The sequence below is a fragment of the Centruroides vittatus genome, unplaced genomic scaffold (assembly GCF_030686945.1).
Source record: "Centruroides vittatus isolate TY-2023 unplaced genomic scaffold, ASM3068694v2 contig_1112, whole genome shotgun sequence".
Classification (NCBI taxonomy): Eukaryota; Metazoa; Arthropoda; class Arachnida; order Scorpiones; family Buthidae; genus Centruroides; species Centruroides vittatus.
Genome location: NW_027120714.1, coordinates 469,856 through 496,616, shown reverse-complemented (window position 1 = coordinate 496,616; position 26,761 = coordinate 469,856). Strand labels below are relative to the sequence as shown.

The 26,761-nt window shown below is 32.4% G+C and overlaps 1 protein-coding gene across 2 annotated transcripts; it reads left to right on the top strand.

The window, feature by feature from the left end:
* The first annotated feature begins 288 nt into the window (after positions 1–288).
* On the top strand, positions 289–25,743 carry RpL35A (ribosomal protein L35A). Of its 2 annotated transcripts, none has more exons than XM_067272586.1 (4): positions 289–347; positions 18,023–18,129; positions 21,591–21,743; positions 25,529–25,743. In XM_067272586.1, exons 2-4 carry the CDS (start codon positions 18,032–18,034, stop codon positions 25,701–25,703), a joined length of 426 nt encoding a protein of 141 aa, XP_067128687.1. In that variant the 5' UTR covers positions 289–347; positions 18,023–18,031; the 3' UTR covers positions 25,704–25,743. The 2 variants fall into 2 exon arrangements, with proteins under 2 accessions (XP_067128687.1, XP_067128682.1); XM_067272581.1 differs by lacking the exon at positions 289–347 and adding an exon at positions 13,867–13,922.
* Positions 25,744–26,761: the final 1,018 nt, after the last annotated feature.

Below are 26,761 nucleotides of genomic sequence, written 5' to 3'. Positions count from 1 at the left end.
TTTTCTTATTTTATTGGCGCAACCTCGTTTTTACGCGTTTGAGAAATTGCATTAAATTCTTAACAATATTACATTGCTGTAGAGCAACTTTTAATGCGAAGTTTTGTCGCTATATTCGGGTATTTTGCGCGACATTTTCGATAAAGTATTGATAACAGTTACGTAGAAAGGGTATAAATATACGTATACGTAATACAAACAAGAAGTATACTGAGTCATCTTTCAACAGAAGGGCATATATATGCCTATTTTTACTACATTACAGTCTCATAAATCTTATAATTCGTGGGTAGATGATGCACGAAATAAGTCAATAAAATCGAATTAAACACAAGATCCGTAGAAAGGTAACATATTTTAATTTTATATCCTTATTTTATTTATAAATAAAAGATTTTTGTAAACAGAACTTAGTAAATATTTCACCAATTTAATGCTAATGTAGTTATTTTACACATACACTACAGAGATTCTCTCAGAAATCGAGAGGCCCGTGATATTTACCTTTACGAGGCCCCAACATATTAAAAATACTTGTATTATATTCTTTTAAAATAAATCAGATTTTTAAAAATAATTGTTTGCTTCTCGATACGCTAGACACACAACGGAATTTTTAGTTTGTAACACTTGTTTCTGAGGCCATTGTAAATACGGGAACTGAGCAAATGGGCCTCCAGTGATGAGGCCTGATAAATAGTTTTATAATTGATTTCCTCTTGTTAATGAGCATCTGTAGTGATAACAAGTAGCTAACACTGCTACTACTTGTTACTTTTAGCTTCTTGCAAGGAGCATGAAGAGCGATAACAATACTGTTAGCTCTTATTGCCACTTTTAACGTCCTGTTATCACTGAAAATATATAACGACAGTGTTAAGACAACAGTAACGTAACAGAATCGATACTAGAGGAATCGGAATTGGAACCTGCAAACCTGCATTCACTCCTACATCACTGAATGTAACTACTAGCGCTGTGGTTGAAAAGTAAACCATTAGATAATTTGTATTATATATGTACGTATAAATACACTTGTCACGTTCGAATCTTCTTCCTGGTCTCCCGAGCCTTCTCCAGAGGATAAAGTGATGATAAGGAGCTAAAATAACACATTTAGCTCCTTATCATCATTGTAACTCCTTGCATATCGCTCTTTAGCTGTACGCGCTCCTTCTTTCAATAAGCTGAAAGTGATAACAAGGCTTGTTAGTTCCTCGTCATCACATTTAATTTCTTGCACAGAAGATAAAGCAGTTCATGATATGCAAAACGTGTTGATTTAATAGGAGATATTTACATAGTTTGTAATACCCGTTCGTTTTTATAACTTAATAGGATATTAACATAATTGTTTTGAAAGTTTTGCTATATAAAATTGACCAATCGCGTAACTTTACGAAGAAAATGCTTTTGGCGCGAGACGTCGTAATTTGCATATTCCGCCGCGACGCGAAGCGAACGAAAGACGAGGATGCAAACAGTTACATCATCTTTTTCTGAAGTAATTAATCAGAAAAATAAAACAATATCACACAAATAAGATTAATATTTATCTTTTTCGACAAAAATTCCATGTACCTTTCATAAAATTGCATACAACTGACTTTCTGATGATGATGATGCTGTCATCCTGCGTTGCAAATGAGAAGTATAAGGAGAAAAATTTGTTCTGTTGTCCAAAATGGTTCCAAATCATTCCTTTCAGAGGATCCAATAACTTTCAAATTCCGTATTTCGAACTGAAAATATTTATCCAACTACAGTCGAATCTCTGGCGGCCATTTTTTTTCAGGAATGCAGATACAATGAATAACCTCCAAACAATGGCTAATTTTTATGTTCTCATCACTGGTCTGTGTTTACACAGAAAAAACGACAGCGTTGAAGCGTTGGTGTCATACTTTGAACCGCTCATTTCAGCTTACAATAGGGTCAAATATCACATTTCTGTATACATGTATAGTTGTTTCTCACTAACAGTAGCTAAATATTGAATGTCTAGCAAATCTATCACATTTAAATCCATTGGAAATATTTCATTTTAAATATACAGTAGATATTTGACCTATCAGTAACAGTTGAACAGGCAATCAAGTAGATTTACGTTTATACTCACGCTTTGTTTCTATACAGTCAAACTTATGAACAATGGCCACCCATGAGAACGTAATGACTGTTGTTCCTAAATGACCATTATGGGGTTTGATGGTAGGCCAATGAATATTTATGCAATTTACAAATTATTGTATTTTTCATATCATTTAATTATTCTCCGGTAAGGGACTCCCTGATTAAATTTGGGTGAGTAATTCTCCAAAAACTTTTCGTGGATGGTAAGCCATGGATATGTTGGGCCACATCTCTCAATACTCACCGTCCCCATTTTGGGCCTATAAAAAAGGTCCTCTTAGTGCCCACAAGGTGGAAAGAGCCAAAAATAAAAAAAAGTCTACCTTTCGTCCTTTCCATTAGGTATATATTCAAACAAATTAATATAATTATAATTAAATTTAAACTGTACTGAGTGGCACAAGTTAGTAAACTATAATATATTTTAAGATTATTTTAAGAATGATTTGGGACAGCTAACTGTTTGTGATTGTTACTTTCAATATTTCTTGGCTAACTGAGTTTTTGGCCACTGTATATTTAGCACATTAAATATAATTGTCAAAAATGCAGTGAAAAATATATAAACAAAAGATAAACTTTCAAGATTTTTACTTTTTAAATTTTTTCTGCATTTTAGTTTGAAATGCAAGTGGCCCACCAAGAAGCTGAGTCAGTGGCATAGCGTGGGTGTCAGCCGCCCGGGGCGGAGGAAAATTTTGCCGTCCCCTTAAAATGGCACCCGGGGCGGGCCGCCCCTGCCGCCTCCACTACGCTACGCAACTGAGTCGAATAGCTAAAATCATTGAATATTGGTAGTTGGTCTCAAGTTCGTGCCTCGCTAATGGGCTGGCCACATGGCTTTTCCAGGTTTTCTTCATGTGTGTAACATCTAAATAGGGCCAGTTTTCAATACAAAGTCCTCCCAGGAGGTGTGCCCCCTTGGCAGATTGCCCATGTGTTTGCATTGTCTTACTTGGTCAATTCAATCCTATCCAAATGAAAGTGAAATTAATCATAAGTAAGGGATCCTCCCTTACTTATGATTAATTTCACTTTCATTTGATAGGCGGCATAGGCATTATTTCAAAAATTAATAACAAAAATTGCTTTATTGGAGTCATTTACATTAAGTAATAGTTTCTGGCATGGGTGCCCACAAGGGGCACTTGCTCTCTCTTAAGATCAAGTAAAATATTCCACAAATTATAATCATAAAAGTAATTGAGATACGTGACCTTACACCCTGGACCATTGGACAGTTTGATGCAATACTGTATTTACTTATGAAAATTATAAATTACTTGTATAATTTACAATATTATAGCCAAGGGACAGTTTCCTGTGAAACAACTATAAAATTTAAAGGAACCTTAGTACTTGTAAACCTCCTCTTGTCTGGATATATAGTTTTACAGTTGGGCATGGAGGCTTACAGGACTGTGTGCTATCCTGCAACAGACTTTTCCAGGAATGTTGCATCTGCCACTCCAGATCCTTCACATTTGTAGATGACTGAAGTTGGTGTGTCCTATCTGGTTTTACAAATACTGGAAGGGTGACAAATCAAAATTGGGCAGCTAAGAGTGTTTTCATCATATTGCCTTATGGCAATATGATAAAAATACTCCTGGAAAATAGCTGAGCATTGCTGGAAAATGGTTGTTTGCAGTCCTGCAAATGAAAGATGTGTCAGAATTTTCTGAATGTATTGCCTTGCTGTTGACATCCCTCACATCACTATTAGGAGTGACTGACTATTATATGAGAAGGCAGTGGAGATAAAAAAATATGTAATCATTATAATCTTTAAAAACATGTTTTACAATAAAAAGAGATTGTATACATCAAATGAAATATTTTAATTTTAAATAAAAACTTAATAAAATTATTTAGGTTTTCCATGGTATTTTCCTTTCACACAAACCTAGTAGTCTGTGTAAAAGGACAATACCATGGAAATGATATAGGATTTGATTAATAAAATAGTCTAAATATTACATGTTTTAAAGCAAATTACTATATAAATTTGTTGGGATTTGGCCGATAACTATTGCCTCTGTTCATCTCGCTCTACATTCTGAATCATGGTCAACACTTCCTTATAAAGTAGAATTAATCACTGTAAGTTACTAACAAACTAAACAATACACCTTTAACAATGGGTAAGGTTTGAGAAACACTAATGTTTTCAATCCAGTAAATAGGCTATCTTCAAAACATTGTATAGATGGATCATTAACTAGATTGAAAGCATTAGTGTTTCTCCAACCTTACACACTGTTAAAGGTGCTTACGTTATTAACAATGGTCCTATTTATCTGTACCAAATAAGCATATGCAATTGGTGTACTTGAAATTATACACTATATTTGCAAGCAATGGTGCTACCAAACAAAAATAATTGTGCTACTATAATTGTGCTACTATAAAGAATAATTATATTCTAATAATAAAAATCTGCTTTATCTCAATATAGCTACTTTTATTGTTTGAAGAAATTAGAGCTGTGTTCATTATCTAATCATATTTTGATGTAAAGTCTGCAAGTCTAGATAACTTTAGGGCTTTTAGTGCTTCGAACCTGCAGCATTTATATATTCTACAATCATGTTGAGCCAGTATTACATGTAAAATGTATAATGTTTAAGCATATTAGGCACAATGATGATGGAACAGTGGTTGCAATGACTTTGCATAAATTGGATTTACTATAGAAATATCAAAGCTAGTTATTTTCAATGATACATATTTGATCACAATTATTATTTTTTATGACATGAAAAGGATGAAAGTACAGTATTTATAATATTTATGAGTATTTTAATAGATGTAAAGTACCTAAATGTATTAATTACATTGCATATTGTATAATTATATGTTACAAGTGTACTTTGCTTTGCACTAGACATATGAATAAAACAAAACTTATGGATCAATTTTAATTTGTTATGCATGTCCCGTATCTTCTGTTTGATACAAAATATCATAAATTACATACTATCATATTGCACTCGTGATGATCAAAATTTAATGTTAGTTACATTATAACCTCAAATAATAATGATATAATTGCAGTTTTTATCACCTCAAATGATGATAAATTGTATACTATTAAACTTGTAAATTCATATTAATTCTATTGAAATACTAGTTATATCAATTTATAAATATAAATCATTGTTTTCTTTATTTATCAATACTTACTTCTTGGTACTGCAACTCTTGGAGAGACTGTCACCTACCTTTCCCCATTTTCTCCTGTCTGTGATCCTCATTCTCCATCTCTGATTCCTATTCTTCTTAAATCCTTCTGCATAATATCAAACCATCTTTACTGCGAGAATCCTCTTTCTAATCATTACTTTGAACAATATTAAACTTATACCAAAAACAGTTTATATAATTTACTCTTCTTACCTATTCTGTCTTTGTCCAATTTAATTGGAGTTATTTTATGAATCTTCTTTTCCATTCCTCTCTGTTATCATTTCATTTTCCTTCACATCTTTTTTATTATTATCTTATTTCAAGTCCTCTTTGATCTTCTTCATTAGCATTTCTAAAACAGAGAAGAAAATTACTTTATTATTATTTTTTATTAGAATTAAAATCAATATAGTTTTATGTTTTTTCAATGATATGATGTGTCTTTTCAAATAAATGAATAGATTTTAAGCATTAATCAAATTTAGCTTTTTATCTTCACAGATATCTATAATACTTTTAATCTTGAAGATTTTTCTTTATTTATAACTTGAAATAATAGTTATAAATTCCAGTTTGCCTGATATTTCATTTATATGATTTGATTATTAAAATAAACAAGCAATAAATAACAAAATACAAATAAATAAAATGCATGCTTAAACACACATGATTTTGCAAAGCATAAATTTCTTACAATAGTATAAACAGTAATAGCTTTTTTTATGTACTGTAATAAAATAAAATAAGCATTTATAAGCAATTTTTTGTTCTTACAATTATACAGTTTTACCTTGTCAGATTTATAATTACTGTATAAGGTGCAATAAAATGAATATAGCCTATTCATACTGTTTAACTTGATGATAACTATAAGCAGTTGTTTATTAACTACACATACAGTTTTTCAGCCTCTTTTGATCCCTTTCCTCTCTGTTGTGTACAATAAAATACTTTTGGCATACCTTTCTTTAATTACGTGTAACCCGACATTAAAGAAACAACTTAAAAAAAGTTCTGCACATATTTTCTAATCAATAGTTTGTTGACAAGACTAGTAAATAGGCATATTAGAACAAATTTGTTTCCTATTATAACCATTAAAAATAGTCCATGCAGACGATGACTCAACCACTCCATTCCCATCATGTACAATGATGTACACGATGGGAAGGGAGTCTATCTTAATTCATTAGATTTTGCTATGTGACTCTTTTGAAGTATTGATCTGTGGGTTATGATCTTCCTATTTATTAAGAAAAAATGTTTGTATAATACAATTTATAATGATTGGGATGCAATTTGAAATAATTGTAAACCTATATATTTCCACTGTCGTCTGTCAATCCTTCCTTAATTTCAAGAACAGAGTTAGATAGATGAAAGCCAAGACCAGATATAGAAAGCTTAGGGATTGGCAGCTCTGACTAACTATATATGAACTTTTCAGTAGAAACCAGAAGTTGAATTATTTCAATTCAAAAATTTTCCCTTGGAAAGAGTTATAGATGAATGGCATGACTATTGCTAGCAGGATAGTATGATGTACAAGGGCAAGACACTACTAATTTGAGGTGGAGAGCATATCGTTTTAATTAAATAAATTAAACATATGATTAAAAATTGCAGCCCAGCATTGTGATAATGTCACAATAAGTAATTGCTTGTTTATCATAAGTAGTAATTAAGATATGCTGGATATTAAATTTTCAAAATCATGTGAGCATCATGTTTTACAATCATCATAGGCAAACAAATTATCTATTATTACATTACTCCAATTATATTAAGTTCTATTTATCATACTTCTACTGCTTTATAGAATACTTATTATTAAAAATATATTAGAAATGTGAAGTTGCTGATGCCTGTTTTATTAAAACAAAAGAGAGAAAAAAATAACACATAAATAATTCTCAATCTGATTCAAGTTTGGTTAGCAAAGTTTAATCAGATTGTTCCATTAGCACATAGGTTTGGATGCTGGCTCCAGTGGTTCATTGGTTTCTTTTCTGAATTGTTGAAAAGCAGTTGAAAATTAAACACGTCAGCAAGTGGTTTGGATACTTAAGCATTGTGTTGAGCCCTGATGAAGCTGTTGCTCTTTAAAGCAAATTGACAGATCTCAGAGGGAAAGTACAACAGATCTTTTTGGTGAAAAAAGATATTGCATCTTCTTGGAGTGAAGATCATCTTCAGAAGAGACCAATGCTCAGATCTCAAGAAACAGCAAACTCAGGGAAAGAATGGATTTTTTGGTGGGGAAAACCTCCAAAGACATTTGCTCTTTTTGGTGGAAGAGAACCGTGGATCTTCTTGAGAGGAAAAGACCTCAGAAAAGACACTGTGGCCTTGGAGGGACAAGTTTTTAAAGGATTCTATCCCAAAATTTGACATTTGGATTGGTTCAAATCCTCCTCCTCTCACTTCCCAATTGGTCCCTGGCTTGTTACTAGAGACCAAATTATGGTTTTATGTAAATGCCCCTTGCAGTAGTTCTTGTGTAATAAAACACTTTCCCCTTTGTTTTTTCCATGATTGTCAGAGTTGGAGGTCAAAATTCTTGGTTTCACAATTTCATCTTTTGTCAATAGTTTTCCTCTAACACATATTTTTCTTCTTACTCTTTTTCACAATGCCTTATTTGGGAAAAATATTTTTATACATAAACTTATTCTCTATAACAGCTACAAATGGACTTCACAGAAAGTAACCAGAATTCTCTGAAGTGGGACTGAAAGGTTTGAACAGTATCATAACTAGCTTTTAATGTGCCCTTTGCAGATTTTAGTTTTGGCTCTTCATTTTTGGAAAAATATTAAAAAGAAACAATTGAAATGGTTGATTATTTTCAAATTTTAACCAAAAATTTGGAATCAAGTCCAATGATGGCAAAGATTTAAAATTTGAAAATAAAAATATAATACTGATAATTTTTTGATATCCCATTTTAGGGTCCCCTTTTTCCCTAGGCCCTGTGCCTGTGCACCTATTGCACCTGGCACAGGGCAAGTTAGGGCACTGGATTTGAAAATACTAAGAATTGAAGCAAAAGTAAATAGAATTTAAAAACAGGAATCAAATATTAAGTTTGAAATTATTTAGATTTTTGTGAAATGCCAAATGTAATTGGAAATTTAAAATATTTTCAAAATGTTTTTACGAAATTTCAAATATAAATACTTTTTAAATAATCAAAAATAAAGAAATGAAAATAAGTTATTCCTATAAAATTAAAGGAAGAAAATCATTCAGATTCATTTATTCTTTAAGATTCTGTAGAATGTTATTTTGTGACATTTGGGGCATCCGTAGAGTATCACTCCAGTAATGATATATTCTGACAGTGAGGGACAACTGGTCTGAAATGAGAACAAATGCCGCAGGGACACGGTTCATAAGTTTAAAAAAAATAATAATAATACAAAATTCTCTTTGAAAACCATAAAGGGCATTTCTACTACTACAAAAACATTATAGAGCTGTTTTTTGTTTTTGTAGAAATATCTTAGTGTGTGTATTTGTTTATTGTGAAAATTTTTCTCACAAAAATATCATTTTACCATTTTCAAATGATATCAAATCTGAAATGATTTTCGAATAGTTACAAATGACAAAATGGCACGATATGATATCAATTTATTACAAGTGATAGCATTTCGTGTCATTTGAAACATTTTAAAAGTCATTTCGGACTCGATATCATTTCTGTAATGGTTTCTGATTGATTTTAAATGATACTGAAATGATGACAAGTGCTATCAATTGGCTTCGAGATTAAATCTGCATTAGGAACAAATAAAATTTCTTTGAGAATAAAATGAGTAACTTTGTTTCTTGATTGAATTTCATCATATTTCATGTAATTGATAATTGTAATTATGACTGGTAACTATTCTACTATTAATTAAAGAACAGTGGCGTAGTGAGGGGGATGCAAGGGGGTGTATCATGCACTGGGCACCACTCGCAGAGGGGCACCCAAATGGTCTCCAAGACAAACTATATGTGTTTCTGGAGGGGGAGGGGGTGCCAATAAAGTGTCGTGCCCCGGGCACCAGTTATGTTCACTAAGCCACTGTTAAAGAAAAACAAAAATGTTATTAAACAGTTTCATAGAAATCAGAAATATTTAACAATAAAATTTTTTAAACATATAAGATTCTGGACGTGATGCTAAGCGATATAGATGATATCAAGTCACTTGCTGAGAACATCTGTGACAAAATTCCAAAATTGTCATTTTGGGAGTCTCATGGTGCACATAACTCAATCATTTACAGTAAAATATGTACTGTACCCAGCACCGTAACTAGCCTTTTATGCGCCCGGTGCGAGCATCTGTAACTACGCCCCAAAACTATGACCCAAAACTTGGTCCAGGTCATTTCTGCGTCCTGTGCCTGGGCACCGCTGGCATCGCCCTAGTTACAGCACTGACTGTACCTTGTCGTTATTCCACACAAAATCTTCAACACTTACTAAAATTTTAATGCTTTAATAATATAACTAAAATTTAAAAAATTATTCTATGTTACTTGAAAGATAAGAAACTGTTAGAGAATAATTTTTTAAATTAGAAGATAGGTGTTACAGTACAAAGAAAAAATCAATTGGTTAATTCAAATAGTTGAATAGGGTTGAAAGATTGAAGTTTCAACAAAAACTATGAAAGCAATTACCTGAAAATGGCATTATGTTACTAATATTCTCAGAAGGTAAAGAAATGTCAATTACAACATACTATCACTTAATATTAGTTGATGTCAAAGGTTTGAAAATCAAATGAAGAGAATGTTTTAACAGATGAAAATAAGTGATTTCAGTTGATGTCAAGACACATCATGTCCATGTCCTAGCAACTGATGTCTTTTTATATCACTTGAAATCAGTGCCAGATTAACCAATAGTCGAATGTCTAGGACCAGGGCCAGATCATCGCATAGACAAATGTTTAGGGCCCGGTTATTTGAAGGGCCTGGTCAAACTGTCTATTTTGAAAAGATTTTTAAATAAGATAGTTTACTTTTCTGTTGGACAACTGTATATAATAAACAAATAAACAAAAATATATTGCTTTTTATATGGTTATTGTGAATTCTAAAATCTAAAGAAAATGTTTTATGTTACTTCCTGTGGGAGAGGGAAGGGGCCCGGTAAGAAGAAAATGTCTAGGGCCCCAAAGTGGGTTAATCCGGCCCTGTCTAGGACCATAAATCGGATGGGACAAGTCAGTAGCGTAGCTAGTACGGGTGACACCTGGTGCAGATATCGTGGTGTCACCCTTTTTAACTCTTTTATAAAACACTGCTGAATTGTAATATCTTCGCACTTGAGCAACTTGAACGCTATATTGAATATGTGATGTCACGACATATGAGTTTAGATTTGTAGAATAAATCATAGTCAGATTTTCAGCTGGTGTGAGCTCTCGTGGTGTCTCCTCATAGCAAAGAAACTGTCATGGGAGGCGAGCCGTTGACCTTTTTTTTTTTAGGTACAGGCTTACCGGGTGTCACCCCTACACGGGTTACACCCGGGGCGGGCCGCCCCCACCGCCCCCCCTAGTTACGCCTCTCGGCCTAGCTTCAGTACAGAAAAAAATATAAATAAATAAAAGTTTTTCATTATACCAGAAACTCTTCATCCTCAAGGTTGACACTACTGTGATTCTTTGCCACTTTTGCCCTAGTTACACCCTCACTCAGCTACTTACAGGACATGGCAACTTTAACCAATACTTGCATAGATTTAACCTTGGGGACAATCCACAATGCAATTGTGGTATTCAGGAGGACCAAACACCACTTCACTTAGTTTTTTGCTGCAATAGGTACAATCACATTTGGGATAGTTTAATGAGAGCTGCTATTCTTGAAGGGTACAATTGGCCTTGCAATCCGCGCCAACTCATTCACACACGTACAATGTTCCATCATTTACTCACATTTATATCCCTTAGTGGGGCTCTTGAGAACACTCACTCCAGGGGCACGGATGGCAATTAGCTTTTCCTTGCTTTGTTTCAACTGTCAGCATTTAGCTGCCTTTTAACTTGTATTTTAATTCTTTTTTCTGTCTTCTTTTTCAGTCTAAATTCGGTTAGTCCTAATTGTAAGTTAGATTAGGGACACCTAGCTTGGTTAACAATTAGGATATGATAGGTTAGGTTAAATTAGATTAGGGTTTGTTAGCTTTAGTCCTTTGGTTAGGTTTGTCCTAGGTTATGGTAGGTTAGTTTAGTTAGTGAATAAGTTAATGTTTAAAATAAAATTGAATTAAATTTTAAAAAATTGGGGTCTTGCCCGTTTGTTTCTGTCGGTCCATTCGTCTTGTCTAGTTTGTCATTGTGTTCGTTTCCTTTTCGCGCTGTCTGTCTATCTGTTAAGTAGTATTAAGATTCACATTTGCGTTCAGTTTTATTAGTATTAAGTAGATATAAGTCTTCCTACTAACAGCCACTTTGCACTAACTTCTACACTTAGCTATTTGTGGCAGCTCTTAATTATTCGTGTTTGCTACATTCAGGTTTTCTTTTAGACCCTTTGGGGGACTACAGCCTTGCAGCATAAAAACTGGATGCCAACATCAAACATAGAGGGTACCGTAGCCATATGTACACCGTTCAGAGGGATCCTATCTTTCTCTACTGTCTATCTCCTCTCCCTCTTTCCCCTCCCCTTTACCTTACCCTCTTTTCTGCCTGCTAAACACTTCTTGTATGGCCCATGTCTTTCTTGTATGTATGTATGTATGTATGTATACCAGAAACTCACTTATTATACAATTATTATTGCATTAGTGTTTGTATTCTCTATTATTAATAAAAATTTTAAATGACATTATTAAAGATTTCTTTAGATGCAACTTATTTAAATGGGGCTCCAATTTAAATGTTGTTTAGGGCCCACTAGAAGGTAAATCTGGCACTGTTTTTTAAATCAACTACCATTAACACATAATTTCAAATATTTTTACTAGAGATTATTATATCTGCAATGCCTTACCCTCTCTGTGTGGAATAATCAGCATTTACAGTGGCACACCCACAGGGGTGGCTGGTAAGGCTGACTCCTGGCATCCTCCAAATAAAAATTTAAAAAAAAACTAAAAAATTTTCCAAAAATCTTTTCCTAATTAAAATTCCTTTTTTATGTACAGTACATTGTGTCATGTCTTCTATTTCTACACTACTAATGAATTAGCAATCACATAAGAAGATGAGAATTTTTATTGAATTTGCATTAAAAATTTCTTATCAGTTCAATTCAGCTCCTTCAACATTAAATCCTGAGTGTCACTGAGCCTATAGAGAATTAAAAATGACGGTTGTTATGCTTTGTTAATATTATTTGTTTCTTTAGAATTGTTATTTTGTGTGCGTCCATGTGTAATTCCAAATGAATTGTGGTCTGCAGATCATGCGTTCTATTGCGTAACCAGCTCCTTGGGTGGGCCACAGGGTAAAGAAGGGATGGGCATTCTCGATGACAACCGAAAAACCCGGACCAAGGAGGAAGAGAGGGAGATCGCGCATGCTCAACGGAAGAAGCGGAACTTTTCGGAAGAAAAAAAAAAGAAGAGAGGACATGTAGACGATTGAGTCGCGAGATTGTTTTTTTTTTTTTGTGTGTGTGTGTGTGTGTGTGTTGTTTCTTTCTGTTATAGCGAAGGGACAGAGTAGTGATTGGAAGGACTAAAATAAACTTTAAGTTCCTTGCATTGGAGTCATAGAGAGTGTGATTTATTTCTTTGAAGTTTCTTGTTGTTTTGTTCCTGCATGGGGAATACTCTAAATATCGAGTACTTCTCCACAGAATATATATATATATATATATATTTATTGCTTTAAATATGCATTTTGCATTGAGTCTGTTGTTAGCAGAAATGAGTCTACATAAAGATAAAAACATGACTTCTTCTAGAGCCTTGCACTTGCAGATGCCTTGAAAATTTGGTAGTGTATTTTAGTAGTTAAATCATCAAATTAATAATAATAGCGAGGTTGAGGCCGAAGTTTTAAACGCGAAAACGTGTACGTCGGACGTTCGGCGCCGCTTTGCTGTAAGCCTAGAAGTTTGACAATGGCGTTTGGAAAGTCAGTGGAATCATGCTCGACATTCCAAACGCCATTGCCAAACTTCTAGGCTTACAGCAAAGCGGCGCCGAACGTCCGACGTACACGTTTTCGCGTTTAAAACTTCGGCCTCAACCTCGCTATTATAATCCGGACCTGACACGGACACGGATCCCTCATTACGGATTTTGTAGAAATATTTATAATTGCTTGTTTTAAGCTACAATAATAGCGATATTGATTTATACATACAAATAAATTATAAAAATTTGATGATATAAATATAAATAACTTTAAAATGGGCATATGAAAATTAATTCATGAAAATCGAATTTACTACATATCGATTATTATTAAATATTTTTTTAATATTCGTATCATTTTTATAAATATTAAAAATTTACAAACAATATATTTGAGCGAATATAACTTTCGGAAGAATTTCCAATAATTTTTCGTTACCCACAATGCTCTAATCCATCGAACGAAGCTGCCATCTTGTAGTATTTTAGGACGGGCGATCTAGGTATGTAAAATATCCGGGAATTTACACTTTATCGCTAAATTGGACAGTAATATAGAACAAAACCGTTTTATGATATTAAATTGTTAACGTATTCATGTTTTTTTGATCGGAAGAGTGTAAATTCTTTCTGATGTTGGTAGATTACGAATTCAATGATGAAACGTGTCTTTCGATTGTCTTATCCTTTTGATTTCATTTTCCTTTACCTTTTACTTTATTGTTATAAAGTAAATTTAATTCTTCTCAGGATTGGATTTATAATCGATTTTTGTTTAAATTATTTAGATTTAGATCGTTTCTAGAAAGGAAATTCTAGATTTTACTTTCATGTAACTTGTGTTGTCATTATAATACATTATAATACAGTACAAATGCAGATGTGAATGAGGCAATTGGAACCATAACAGAGCGGTAGACCATGGTCATAGGAGTAAAAAAGTCAAAGGAACTGATGATCTATGTGTTTGGAGGCAAATATCTCTCCAAGAATCAAAATTGGAGATATTTCTTTGATATTTGGTCGTGTAGGGGGTCCAAACACCTCATTCAGAGCTGCATTTATAATCTGTATGTATGTATTTACACATATAAACACAAATTATTTAAGTTACTTCTACGGGAACTTGTAACTTCATTATTTAATCTGGTAATGGAATACATTAATGATGTGTTTTTAAATCACAGGTGTAAGCAAATGCAATTGTACTTGATAGTTATTATAAACAATATTAAGCTAGTAGTGGACAAGTGTTTAAACTAATGAAAGAAAAAATTTAAACAATCTTGGTTAGGATATTATTATAATAAATTTGATCACTGCAGTTTAGGGGGTACGGCTGTTTGAAAGGTTTTCTTCCATAAAATGACTTGATTCTAGACTAATTTGAATTGAACGTCTCCGAAACACGTATAATCTTTTTGGGAATGATCCATATAAAATATTCTATAAACAAAAACTTGCAGGAATACTTACCGAGTGTGCGCCGTTCAAAGACACCGTTGCTTAAGCTTGTTTTCGTCACAGAGCGGCACATTGAACGGCGGGTACATATGAAGAGTGTCATGTGACATTTCTTGGTTCCGTTCAGTCACGTGATATATAATATACTAAAGTATGTATGTTGTAATTAAAAACAACTTATTATTATGTTACTGGTCATATTAAATGAGATAATAACAATAAATTTTTATATCATTATTTATTATTATTATTATTATTGACTATACAAAACAACAAAGGTAAAACTGCTCACTAACGACAATAATTCTATCATGATACATATTATGATGATAAATATTAGTCAGATGCAACATAAGATGTCTAATGTCTTGATGTAAATGAATATAACTCAATTTTGCTTAAGACATAAAAGAGATTAGAGCATTTAAAAGCAGAGTAGAATTACCATACATTGTTATATGTTGATTTTAATCATAACAAAAAGGAATGATGTCTCTAAAGTTTGGCGAATTTTTCCACGAGAAGAATGAGTTATCAGGAAACACGTCAGAGATGCGAGGCATGGCTGAGATGAGTGAGTAGTCATGTAACCGGACAGCACTGAAAAATGTCACATGACACGCTTCATACGCGTCTGCCATCCAGTGGTCTGCTCTGCGACGAAAACAAGTTTAAGCAATGGCATCTTTGAGTGGCACACACTCAATAAGTATTCCTACAAGTTTTTGTTTATAGCATATTTTATATGGATCGTACCCAAAAAATTATACGTGTTTTGGAAATGATCAAGTCAAATTAGTGTATTATAGAATCGATTAATTTTATGGAAGAAAACCTTTCATACTGCCATGCCCCTAAACTTCACAAGTGCCTAAATTTGATCATGTCGTCTGAATAAATAGCTATAATTTAATAGTTCATTCCCCTTCTGTAAGTAATGACTTAGAAAAATGAAAGTTAAAAAAAAAAGACTTGCTTTGACTCCATTTTTTTAAGTTGACTTTCATATCCATTAGCATTTTAGAACAAAAATTTGCCATCTTTAGATTAAAACATTTAAGAGTAATGTGATTTAATTAATAAGCCTAACACAATTAGTAATTACTAATTGAAAGGAAAATAAAAATGGACCAGGACTCTTGCGTGACTTTCCCAACACTCAAGCTGAAGGTTGGGGGGACCAGAAAGGAAGTTTAATATTTTTCAGTCGTAATTTCTAGAATTTAAAAGCAAAAGCCTTATATTTTGGGTAGGGTGTGTTTTAAAATTGTAAATGCTGGTAACAACTGAACTTTTCATCCTACCTGTCTATCTCCCCTTCTTTAATCACTAAAATTTAATAGCATAAATGCTTTATATATAGAAGTACAGTCAAATTTCGGTTTTCAAACTTAATTTGTTCCTAAAAGTTTTTGAAAACCGATTTGTTCTCAAATTGAAACAAATTTTTCCATAAGGAAACAATATAAAATGAATTCATTTGTTCCTGATCCCCAAAACAGTTTTTTTTTTTCACCTTTATAACTGCATTTTATCCATAAAAATACCTACAAATGCAATATAATATATTATAATTTATATCCATTTTACAGTAATACCTCGGTTTTTGTCGACTTTGGTTATCGTCAGTTTTTTTCACAGAAACTTTGTCTTGGTTTTCATCAGCATGTCTACGTGACCACCTGCTAATTTTGCAAACACTTAGAGCGACCCACGCATTTTCGTGCTCAGTGTGGCATTGTTTCTTGTTGTGTGAGCATTATCCAGCATGTCTAGCAAAACAATTCCATTGCTTTCCTTACCTTTCTGTTCCATCATGGAACAAAAGAAAGTTTCCAGAGCCAGCAGCCCTTCGAATGCCACGTTAAATGCTGTTAACATTCATTTATTCTTTACATTAGTCTTTTATATTCATTTTATATTAATTACTTATTATTTTTAGTATTAAGCACAATATTTATGCTCTATAAAATATGTATTTTGGAGTGTCTAGAACGAATTAATTGGATTTACATTAATTCATATGGAAATAATTGCCTCGGTTTTCATTAGTTTCAGATTTTGTTGATCCTTTTCAGACAGATTATCAACAAAAACTGAGGTATCACTGTATATGTAAATTAAGAGCAAAATGTTTCATCACTGCCAATTGAAACCATTACTTTACAAAAACTGTTATATAGACTCAACTTTGCCTGCATGAAATATAACCATATCAATCAAGACTGACAACAAGTATCCATACTTTCCAAAATATGTTTCAATTGCTTTGATTTAAATTAATTAATTAACTAATTTGATTTTATTTTAAATTTCAGTTTCAGTGTAAAAACCAGAGTTTTTATTATTAACTGGCCACCTAGTATTAAAAAATTAAGTTAAATATTAATATTATATCAATAAATTTTTGTTATTTAATTTGAGTTAAGTGCCATTAAACACACATTCATGGATTTCATTTATATCACACGAATGTCAATTAACACAGTTTATATTAATTAATTTCACTTAAGTTCAACTGCGATGCATACTGAAAAATGGAAGTAGTGTCTTACCTGCATACACATTGAAATATAATTTGAATAACAATGTCATCAATTATTTGTGTCATGACGTCTAATGACCTCACGCAATCTCGGCGCCACTAACTTCAGATTTGGTAGTCCTGTTGTTTATTGGTTTAGCTGTCGACTTTCTTTAACACAGGAAGTATACGGAGTTAACCGTCTGCGTCTGTCTAATCTGTGGATAGCTCTTGCCAAGTAGTACGTTCAGCCACCGAGTTATCGTATGGCAAATGTGGCATTCAAAATTTTGTTAGAAAAGCTGGGTGTTCAAGTTTCAAGGTTTGACTGTATCAAATTTCAGACATATAGAGGTCCTAAGACATAAAGCAAAAGATAGTTCCATGCAAACACACAATTTTCTTCCCTTTTTTAATGTTTTTGGAATTGGTATTTTAAAATGCTGATAAATGCAAAAAAACATAGAGGTCAAAATTTGTCTGACTGTGATACTTTCTCTGTTATATTCTATAACATTAAAAAATCCTGAGCAGTGTTTTGTTTAATTGATATAATTTTTAAATTGTGTAATTGGAATGTAAGAAGTATAACTAATAATTAATGTCTAATTTAAGGCTTAAAAAATGGCCGAAGCTAAAGTTGAGAAGAAAAAGGAGAAGAAAGAACAACCAGAAGAAAGTACACCTGCAGCAAAAATCAAAGAACCCGTAAAACCTGGCAGGTAAATATATACTGTACTGTACGTGTGTGTACTAGAGGTATACGTGCTATATTAGTTGATATAATAACAATGTGTATTTAAGATTCTGTAAAAAAAAAACAAAAAACACTCTCTCTATATAGATGAAACAGTCGAGGATAATCATACTTTGGAATTGGTTGGTAATATCTGGAAATTATTTCTGTAGGAAAGGAACCTCAATCCACACTAATGCTTACCTTGTCAGACCATCTTTATGCTGTCACCTAGTAGATGATGACAGTGTTGCTTGGGCAAAAAGTTATGATTGCAAAAGTTAAGATTATTAAACTATAGCTGATCTTATCTGTTTTCACCAGGTGCAAGAATTAGGCCCCCCTCTTTCGAGGCTAATTAGAGAATTTTTAGATGGGCCTAAAAATATGTTCAATTTTCCGCAGAAATGCAAAAAACTGCATATAAAATAGTACAGTAGAAACCGAATTCTTCAGGGTAATCCTTAACCCTCTCCCTCTCCCCTGCAGGGTGGGAATTTCCCCGAATTTCGAAAAATTCCTTCTTAGTGTACATTCTCATTACATATCCTTTGTACCAAATTTCAACTTTCAACTCCTAACTGTTTGGACTCTGTGCTAATTATTATTATTATTATCAACTTATCTCAATTATATATATAGATGCTTTCTGGGAACTTCCTCTCCAATTCAGTATGGCTTTTTCTCTTTTTTTCCTTCCTTCCTTTGTTGTTTATTCATAAGGTGTCACTGTAAATTTCTTACTTTGTTTTTCTTCTGGATTATTAAATTAAAGGAATTACATACTTGAATCTATTGTTTCAGAATCTTCAAGTTGAAAGTCTTCTAAATTTTAGGTGAGTTGGGAGCTAAAGGGGGCTAGGGGTTCTTGGCAACTATGTCATCACATAGCACACTACACTTGTATTTAGCTGATACATAGCAGAACAAGATATAGCTGAGGTGATGTTTTTGTTTATACACTGTATATTTGAAGTGGGCTTCAAGAAAATGTTATTACAAACACTGTTCTTCAACTGGACAACTTTAGAACAGATGACTTGAAAGTGTTATATCAAGGGGTTGAGTTTTTTATTTTATAATTTATAACTGTTGAATTTGTAAATCTAATTGAATAACAGTTTTTTAATAAGTTACTTTTAACTGTTTTAACACAAAACAAAAGCAGTCTATATTATCATTTTCATAATTTAAAGATACAAAAATTAGATAGACTGCTTTAAGTCTAGAAGTTTGGTTCCATCTTTGTTTTTATTATGTTCAAGAATGGTTGTTTTTTTCAAACTCTAAGAATTGTAGAAATATGATTATGAAATTAAAATATAAATACAATCAAACCTGTTTTTATGCGGTCTTTTTTTGTGCGGTATAGTTGGCGACTAGTCTCGTGCGATTTGTCATGTCTCACGTTGACTTATTATAGCTAAATAAACTTATTATAGTACAGTAGAGCGTCGATAAGTGGAACCAATTGGGGACTGGGATCCTTCCAGTTAATGATTTGTTCCACTTTCCGACTTTGTACGAAAAAATACATTAACCTGTCTGATGTTCAAATTTTTCTCTGTTGCGTATCGCTTCCTGTTGAATTTTTCTCCGTTGCGTGTCGCTTTGTGTTGAATTTTCGTCGATTTTAAGCCTAACGAAAATTTTTATAATAATCATCGAGGCTATCGTATCGTTAAAAATTATTTCTGCATTTTGTACAAACAAAATAAATATATTAAAGAATATAAAAAACATGAAAATTATACTTTAGAAGTAAATTTAGTATCAAAAACATTCGATTCAGCACGACACAGTCCGACTGAAAATCATTCCACTTTCCGGCCATTCCACTTACCAACGTTCCACTTATCGATGCTCTACTGTAATATTATTGCATGAATATGCGAAAAATGAAATAATTTACTTTTTAAGTCAACAAAACACCACCTGGACAAAAATATGTAAAACAGACAATAGACGAAACGATGCAGTCAAGTGCTGACATCTGTTGTCAATAAATTCTATTTTGTACGGTTTTGAGTTATTTTCTATGTGAGACTTTTTTATGCGGTCCCTATTGACCGCATAAAAAAAATATTTTTTAATTGTGTTGCGAAAACTATTTTTTATAGCCACTCGTGAAGTTTCGTGCGATTTTTTTATGCGTTTTTTTTATGCGGTCCCTATCCATCGCATAAAAACAGGTTTGACTGTATATAAAAACAATGAAAAATTTCATTTACTTTTTGCTTTAGTCCTAGATTTATAAAATACAGTACTTTTATCTAATGATTATGTCACTGTGTTTGCATTTATAGCTACAAATTTATGTTTTAGATGTGAATCTATTTTGTGTATATATATTCAAATTTGTTACTTAAAACAGTATATTTTTCTTGTAATTCTGTGCTCAAAATTTAGATTTGGACTTTATTGTTCATACTTCAGAATCTAGGACAAGATCTTAGGATTTTTGAGAACACATTTGTTTCAAATGACAATTAACTGTGCTGTTTAACACATGCATAACCAGTGATGCTCTGGAGAAGTTTACATGCAACATTGCATGTATTGACTGTTTGTGAGCATTGTAAAAGTTTGCCGTGTGTTTTGCTTGGGAAATTTTATTTTTGTTTTTAAGCAAAAGTGTTTTTTATCATTTATTGTACATTTTGCAGTTTTTTGGAAACCACTGAAGACACGTATATATACATCTCAACTACAATTATTTCTCGATTTTTATGCAACTTACATTACATTTTATATATTTTCTTGATTCTAACACACACATAATAAACAAAATATAAAATTGCTTAGGGACATTTCCTAAGAGACAGTGAACATGTAACAATTTGTATTTAAATTCTTCAAATGTAAGAATTATTTGGTTTTGGATATAGTTTAATATAATAGTAATAATTCATTCAATTAAATAAGCCACCATAAATTAAAAATATATTAAATGTTCGTTAACTTTTCAGTTAATTATTATTTTTTTTATTTGAACTTTACTACTATATTCTGTACCTTTACTTTTTGCATATGATGATAAGTTGTGAGCAGCTCCTAGATTAAAATCAGTTCTAATAAAAATATCTTAATTCAAAAGGAAAGATTAACTTATTTTTGTTATGTATTTTAATTTGTGGATTCACTTTCTCTTTAGACAATATTATTGGCAAAATAATGTGTAAAAAACAAATGGAATTTGTTCTGTAATTTTTTTTTATATTCTAAATTTTCGTGGTAGAGATTAATTACATAAGAGAACATTTAATTTGTTTTTTGTTGCAACTTATTTTAAATTCTATTTTTTTTACGTAACACTCAAAATGAATCAGATTCTTTTATTTTGATGATTGCTTTAATATTGCATAGTTTACAGGAATTTAATTATATATAAATATTATTGACATTGTTCTGTTACTGTGTTAAATGACATGCACATATTTTGAACAGATTGTACTGTAAAGCGGTCTTTGTCGGATACAGACGCGGTCTTCGTAATCAGCACGAAAATACGGCACTCTTAAAAATAGAAGGCGTCGTCACTAGAAAGGAAACAAATTACTATCTTGGAAAGCGAGCTGCCTTTGTTTATAAAGCTAAGAAGTAAGTATTGTTTTATTTATATACACTTAGATTAAAAAGAAAAGTAATCTTAAAATCAAATCATTGTAAAAGTAATTTGAATACTTACCATAAATTCCCAAGAATAACCAATAGGTTGTGTGTGTTTTAGAGTTTATCTGAAAATGGTTGAATCAGATATCTGTTGGTTTTAAATTGCAATTATAACTCTAATCAACAGATCTGTTGTCTAAACTTGCAATCATTTTAAATTTCATGAAGAATCCTTTACACCAGGGATGGGCAACCTGCGGCCCGCATCAGTTCAAAAGTTTTGAAATGCGGCTTTTACATAGAAAAAGGTTGCCGATTCCTGCTTTACGTATTCATCTGCTATTGCAATTTTTTGGAAACCACAGAAGTCACACATACATCTCAATTTCAATTATCTCTTGTTTTTTTGTGCAACTTACATTTGAACTGATTATTACGCACACTTATTTAAATTTGTTTCATGAATAATAAATAGTTTTAATTTCTACTTAGACAAGTAAGTAGAAATTGAAATTGATTTAACTCATTCTATCTCATTTTACTTCTATGGTACGTACATTTAAATCATTTAAGTACATCTTTTTTTTATACGAATGGAGAAGTAATTTATTAATATGGTAAAGTGATCATGCACCACCAGGTGAGACTGATGGTAGTACCTCTAGTGGTAAAAGTTAGCCGTTCTATCTCAAACTATAAGAGATACAGGAAAAAGTAAATGAGAATTAGTAAAAAATGACATATAGAAACAGGTGATGCAAAAAGAAGGCTGACAATGCTATGCATAATGTGCGGCATTTCCTACCTTTGTATGGAAGCATACTGCTTGTATAAAAAAGATGTAGCTATGACGCCTTTCGTAAAGATAAAATTTGCATGTAGGCAAGTTCAAATGGTTGTCAGAGAGTTGTTTGAAGATCAGGGCAAGCTATGCAAATGAAAAGTATTGCATGACTGCAATGTGAAAAATATGCATAAAATGCTAGGGAAGCTGAATACTAGTACTGTATTCATTACAATATCTTTGCATCCCACATCTAACAGCATGGACTATTTTTTGAGCTGTTATCTCCAGCTCCCAGTCCAACAAATTGAAATTAAATAACAAAATCTATTTAAAGTTATTAAATTCTAAATGCTGATATTAGATTACTTTAGAATTTAATAATTTTAAATAGACAACAAGATAAATATTAAATTAAATACAAAAGGAAAAATTTAATGGTTTAGAATCTACAAAAGTTGTAAAGACTATATTAATTTTTTTTATAATGAAACATTTTAAAATAATCTTTATGTTCATTATTTAGAATCATTATTTTCACTTGGGGTGTGAGACACATCCTAATCTCAGTAAAATATTGCCACTTGACATTTCACATTTTGAATAACATTTAAACAACACAACAAATAATGACAACTTATATTTTGCTACTACTACAGTAATAATGTCATCTTGCTGCTGTTTACCCAGTCTGGTATGTCATAAGAAAGGGTAGTAATGACCATACCAGGTCTAATCCGACTGTGATCATATTTGACACATCACTTATAAATGATAGAAATAGGCATGCTCTTATTACAGTACAAATGGAATAAAAAAACATATTTGTGGCCCATCTTGGATTGTAGAATTAATGGGATAAGACAATACAACCCAGATGATCTGCTGAGAGGGGATGCCTTCAGGAGGAATTTTCTATGGAAACTTGTCCGTGTTTAGGTGTTAGATAAGTGAAGAAAACCACATGGCCAACTTGTTAGTGAGGTGCAAATCCTTCCCCAGTTAACATTGTTCAGTAGTTTTGTCCACTTAAGCATTGATGAGCATGACCCACCTACCTATGACATACACAATTTGGCCCACTGATCAAAAAGTTTGGGCACCACATGATAGCAGATAGATGGGTAACCTCTGAAAAGAATTATATATGGTTTTAAAAATTAAGTTTTAATTGTGAAGATATCTTTGAACTTTAGTATATTTTATTTTTTATTTTGTGTGCCCCAATACAAGGCTTGATTTTTTTGAGTCGACATGAGATTAATAGCAAAACAAAATTGATTGTTTTTTTTTTACTCATCTAAAGTTTAGGTTTCATCTGGTGGTGATTTAAAAATTTATTTGTTATATCTTAATGAACACAGTCATTTCATATAATATATTCATATATTATATGAAATGACTGTGTTCATTATGAAATTTCATATATTCAATATTATAATTGGTACAGCATTAACTAAAAGTTAACGATATATTTTTTGGTTTCATTGGCACTTGATTACATATTTCGGAAGTTGCAAGCTCTTACACTTTTTATTCTATGAGATTAATGAAGAAAATAGTGCAAATTTGGTTCATTATTTACTTCTACAAAAAGTGCCCGTCTCAGTCACTTAAATTTCCAAAAATGATTTGCAAAATCTAAATGCCTTTTAAATTGGCATCTCCTTTCTACAGTGTTGCGTGTCTAATAAGTTATTTTTAAACAATTATAGTTTTCATCTTCATTGTACTGTGAGTGAGTACACAAAAATTTGAATTTTCCTTCATCTCTGAACTCTAAACTATTTACTAAATGAAATAGAATTAGAATTAAAGGTTAAAAAGCAAACCAGTTTTTCTTAGAGAGAAACCTTTTTTTATTACATCATATTTATCCCTAAGTGCATTTTGCCAGTACACTGGCCTCTTCAGTAGGGCTCCAAAATATACAATATAATTCAATTTGCCAATCACAATAACTATCCATTACAATCTCTTACTCCGTGTTTATAGTAAGTCAGAAATGAAGGAAAATTCAAATTTTCGTGTACTCACTCACAGTACAATTAAGTAAGATTAGAAAATTCTGACTGTCGTGTTAAATATTTTATGTTTATATAGTTTTCATATTTATATAATTTGATTTGGTTTTAATTATATTCTTTTATGAATTTATTGATGAAATTTTCATTGTTTGTTGAGAATATCTTTTAATTGTGATGGCAAATCTGTCCGAGAATGGGTGTAATAAATACAATTTTTGGGGTATTGTTTGCAAAATAAACATGTAGTAGATATGGGACGGCACACAAAAGGTAGTCTCAGTCCAGTTTGTATCTCTGGCACTGGCATGCTGCATGCAGTGAGCAAACTGCATCAGTTGCTTGATACAGAATATTGTGCACACGAAATATAGAAACTGGGGCGACATCGGTGTGCAATCACTGCAATCGATGTCGTTATGTTATGCCAAATATTGTCAAATACAATTTGATGCATGACACTCAAACAGATGTGGAAGACGATTACTTTTAACATTGTCTAAGATAACAATACTGGCAGTTGGCTTCCATGTTTATTACTGTATTATTGTCACTCCCCTAAGTTATGGACCAGAGCTACTTTTTTGTGTCCCGTATCATATACAAATAATAATCATGCAGAAAAGTGCATGTGCACGACTGAATTGAGTGATAGAATGGCAGAACAGATAGTGTGTGTGTCAAAAATAACTAGCCTGTATTGTTCCATTTCAATCAATTTTTATTTTTCAACGTATTATACAGCTTATATTTATACATTGGAAGAAGCTTTTTGCGCTTGTCTCGGCAGTTTGTTTTTCACGAAAGAGTTTTGTATATGAATATTGTTGCAAATTTTGTGTAGTTTATTACTTTAAATTAATAGCAATATACAGTATGTACAACGGAACAAGGTTATTTCCGAGAAAAATTATTTTTTGTGTCGATTTTGCAAGTTTCAAAACAAAACAAAAATTCTTTTTCAGTAAAACAAGAGTCCCGGGGAAAAAGGACAAGTTTACCAAGTTGAGAGTCATCTGGGGCAAAGTCACCCGACCCCACGGCAAGAGTGGAGTGGTGCGAGCCAAGTTCAAGAGGAATCTTCCGGCCAAGGCGATGGGAAGACGAATAAGAATCATGATGTATCCCTCTCGGATTTAAACAGGTTACTCTTGTATAAATAAAATCCTGGCGATAGTCATTCTTTTGTGATCTTATTTTTAACTACTCATTCTTATCTGACCGACCCAAACACAGTTTTTTAATCTTGTTAACTAAATTAAGACTGATAAGGAGAATCAAAATCAAATATCTTACACTTAGTGTCAAAAGACAGATTTATACTCTTACTTTCCCACAATAAATGTTTAAGAGATTAAGAAAAGGTTTTTCATTCATTCATATTGACCATATATGAAAAAGTTTCTCCCCCAAATTGTTTGCCATTATCATCGACACGATTCCAAATTTAATCCCCTCCAGATTGCAAACAGCAGCTTTGTCTTCCCGAATGCCAAGCTCGAATTAACGCTGCCATCAGAATATTAACATTAAATTTAATCTACATATTTATAGTTTGATATTTAGTTCGTAAAGAACAATGATCGCACGTTAACCCATTTTGGAAATTGATGATCATCTAAGTGAACCGTTAAAATAATTTCAATAAAGGACACGCAGTGGTGATAATTTGGTCATATGATACAATGAAAGAATTTTACAAATGGGATTTTTTGGATGTATTATAGAATAATTCTAGCAAAATCACTTATAGAGGGCAACCACAGTCTTATTCAAAAAACACTAGCTCCGATAAGCCAATTGACAAAAATTGAGTACATAGGCTATTCAAAGGATTTCACAAACAAAAATTTTAGTTCCCAAATTTTTCACTACGGGGTAAATGGCAGTGCAAGCAAAGAAGTGTGTGTAGCCATGTGGTTTGTGGCCGAGATTGGGCATAAAAATACAAGTAGCGGATGTCTTTTTTTTTCTCTAACTCTTTCTGCCCTGTGGGCACTAAGAGGGCCTCTTTAGAAGGCCCATTATGGGTTTGGCCAGGCCCACAATGGGGCGACCGGGTGGTGAGGGACGGGGCCCGACATATCCGGACGGACCACCCCCCGAAAAATTCCTGGGGATTTTTCGACCTGCTCGGATTCGATCCCGGGTCCCCCAGAGCGGTAGGCTGCCACCTTGACCGCTCGGCCAGGATGTCA

What these genes read in the sequence shown, in the direction of transcription:
- RpL35A (XM_067272586.1), top strand. Translation starts at nt 18,032, where the DNA reads ATGGCCGAAGCTAAAGTTGAGAAGAAAAAGGAGAAGAAAGAACAACCA. An exon ending in GAACCCGTAAAACCTGGCAG is followed by an intron (nt 18,130 to 21,590) that starts GTAAATATATAC and finishes TATTTTGAACAG; the next exon opens with ATTGTACTGTAAAGCGGTCT. An exon ending in TTTGTTTATAAAGCTAAGAA is followed by an intron (nt 21,744 to 25,528) that starts GTAAGTATTGTT and finishes ATTCTTTTTCAG; the next exon opens with TAAAACAAGAGTCCCGGGGA.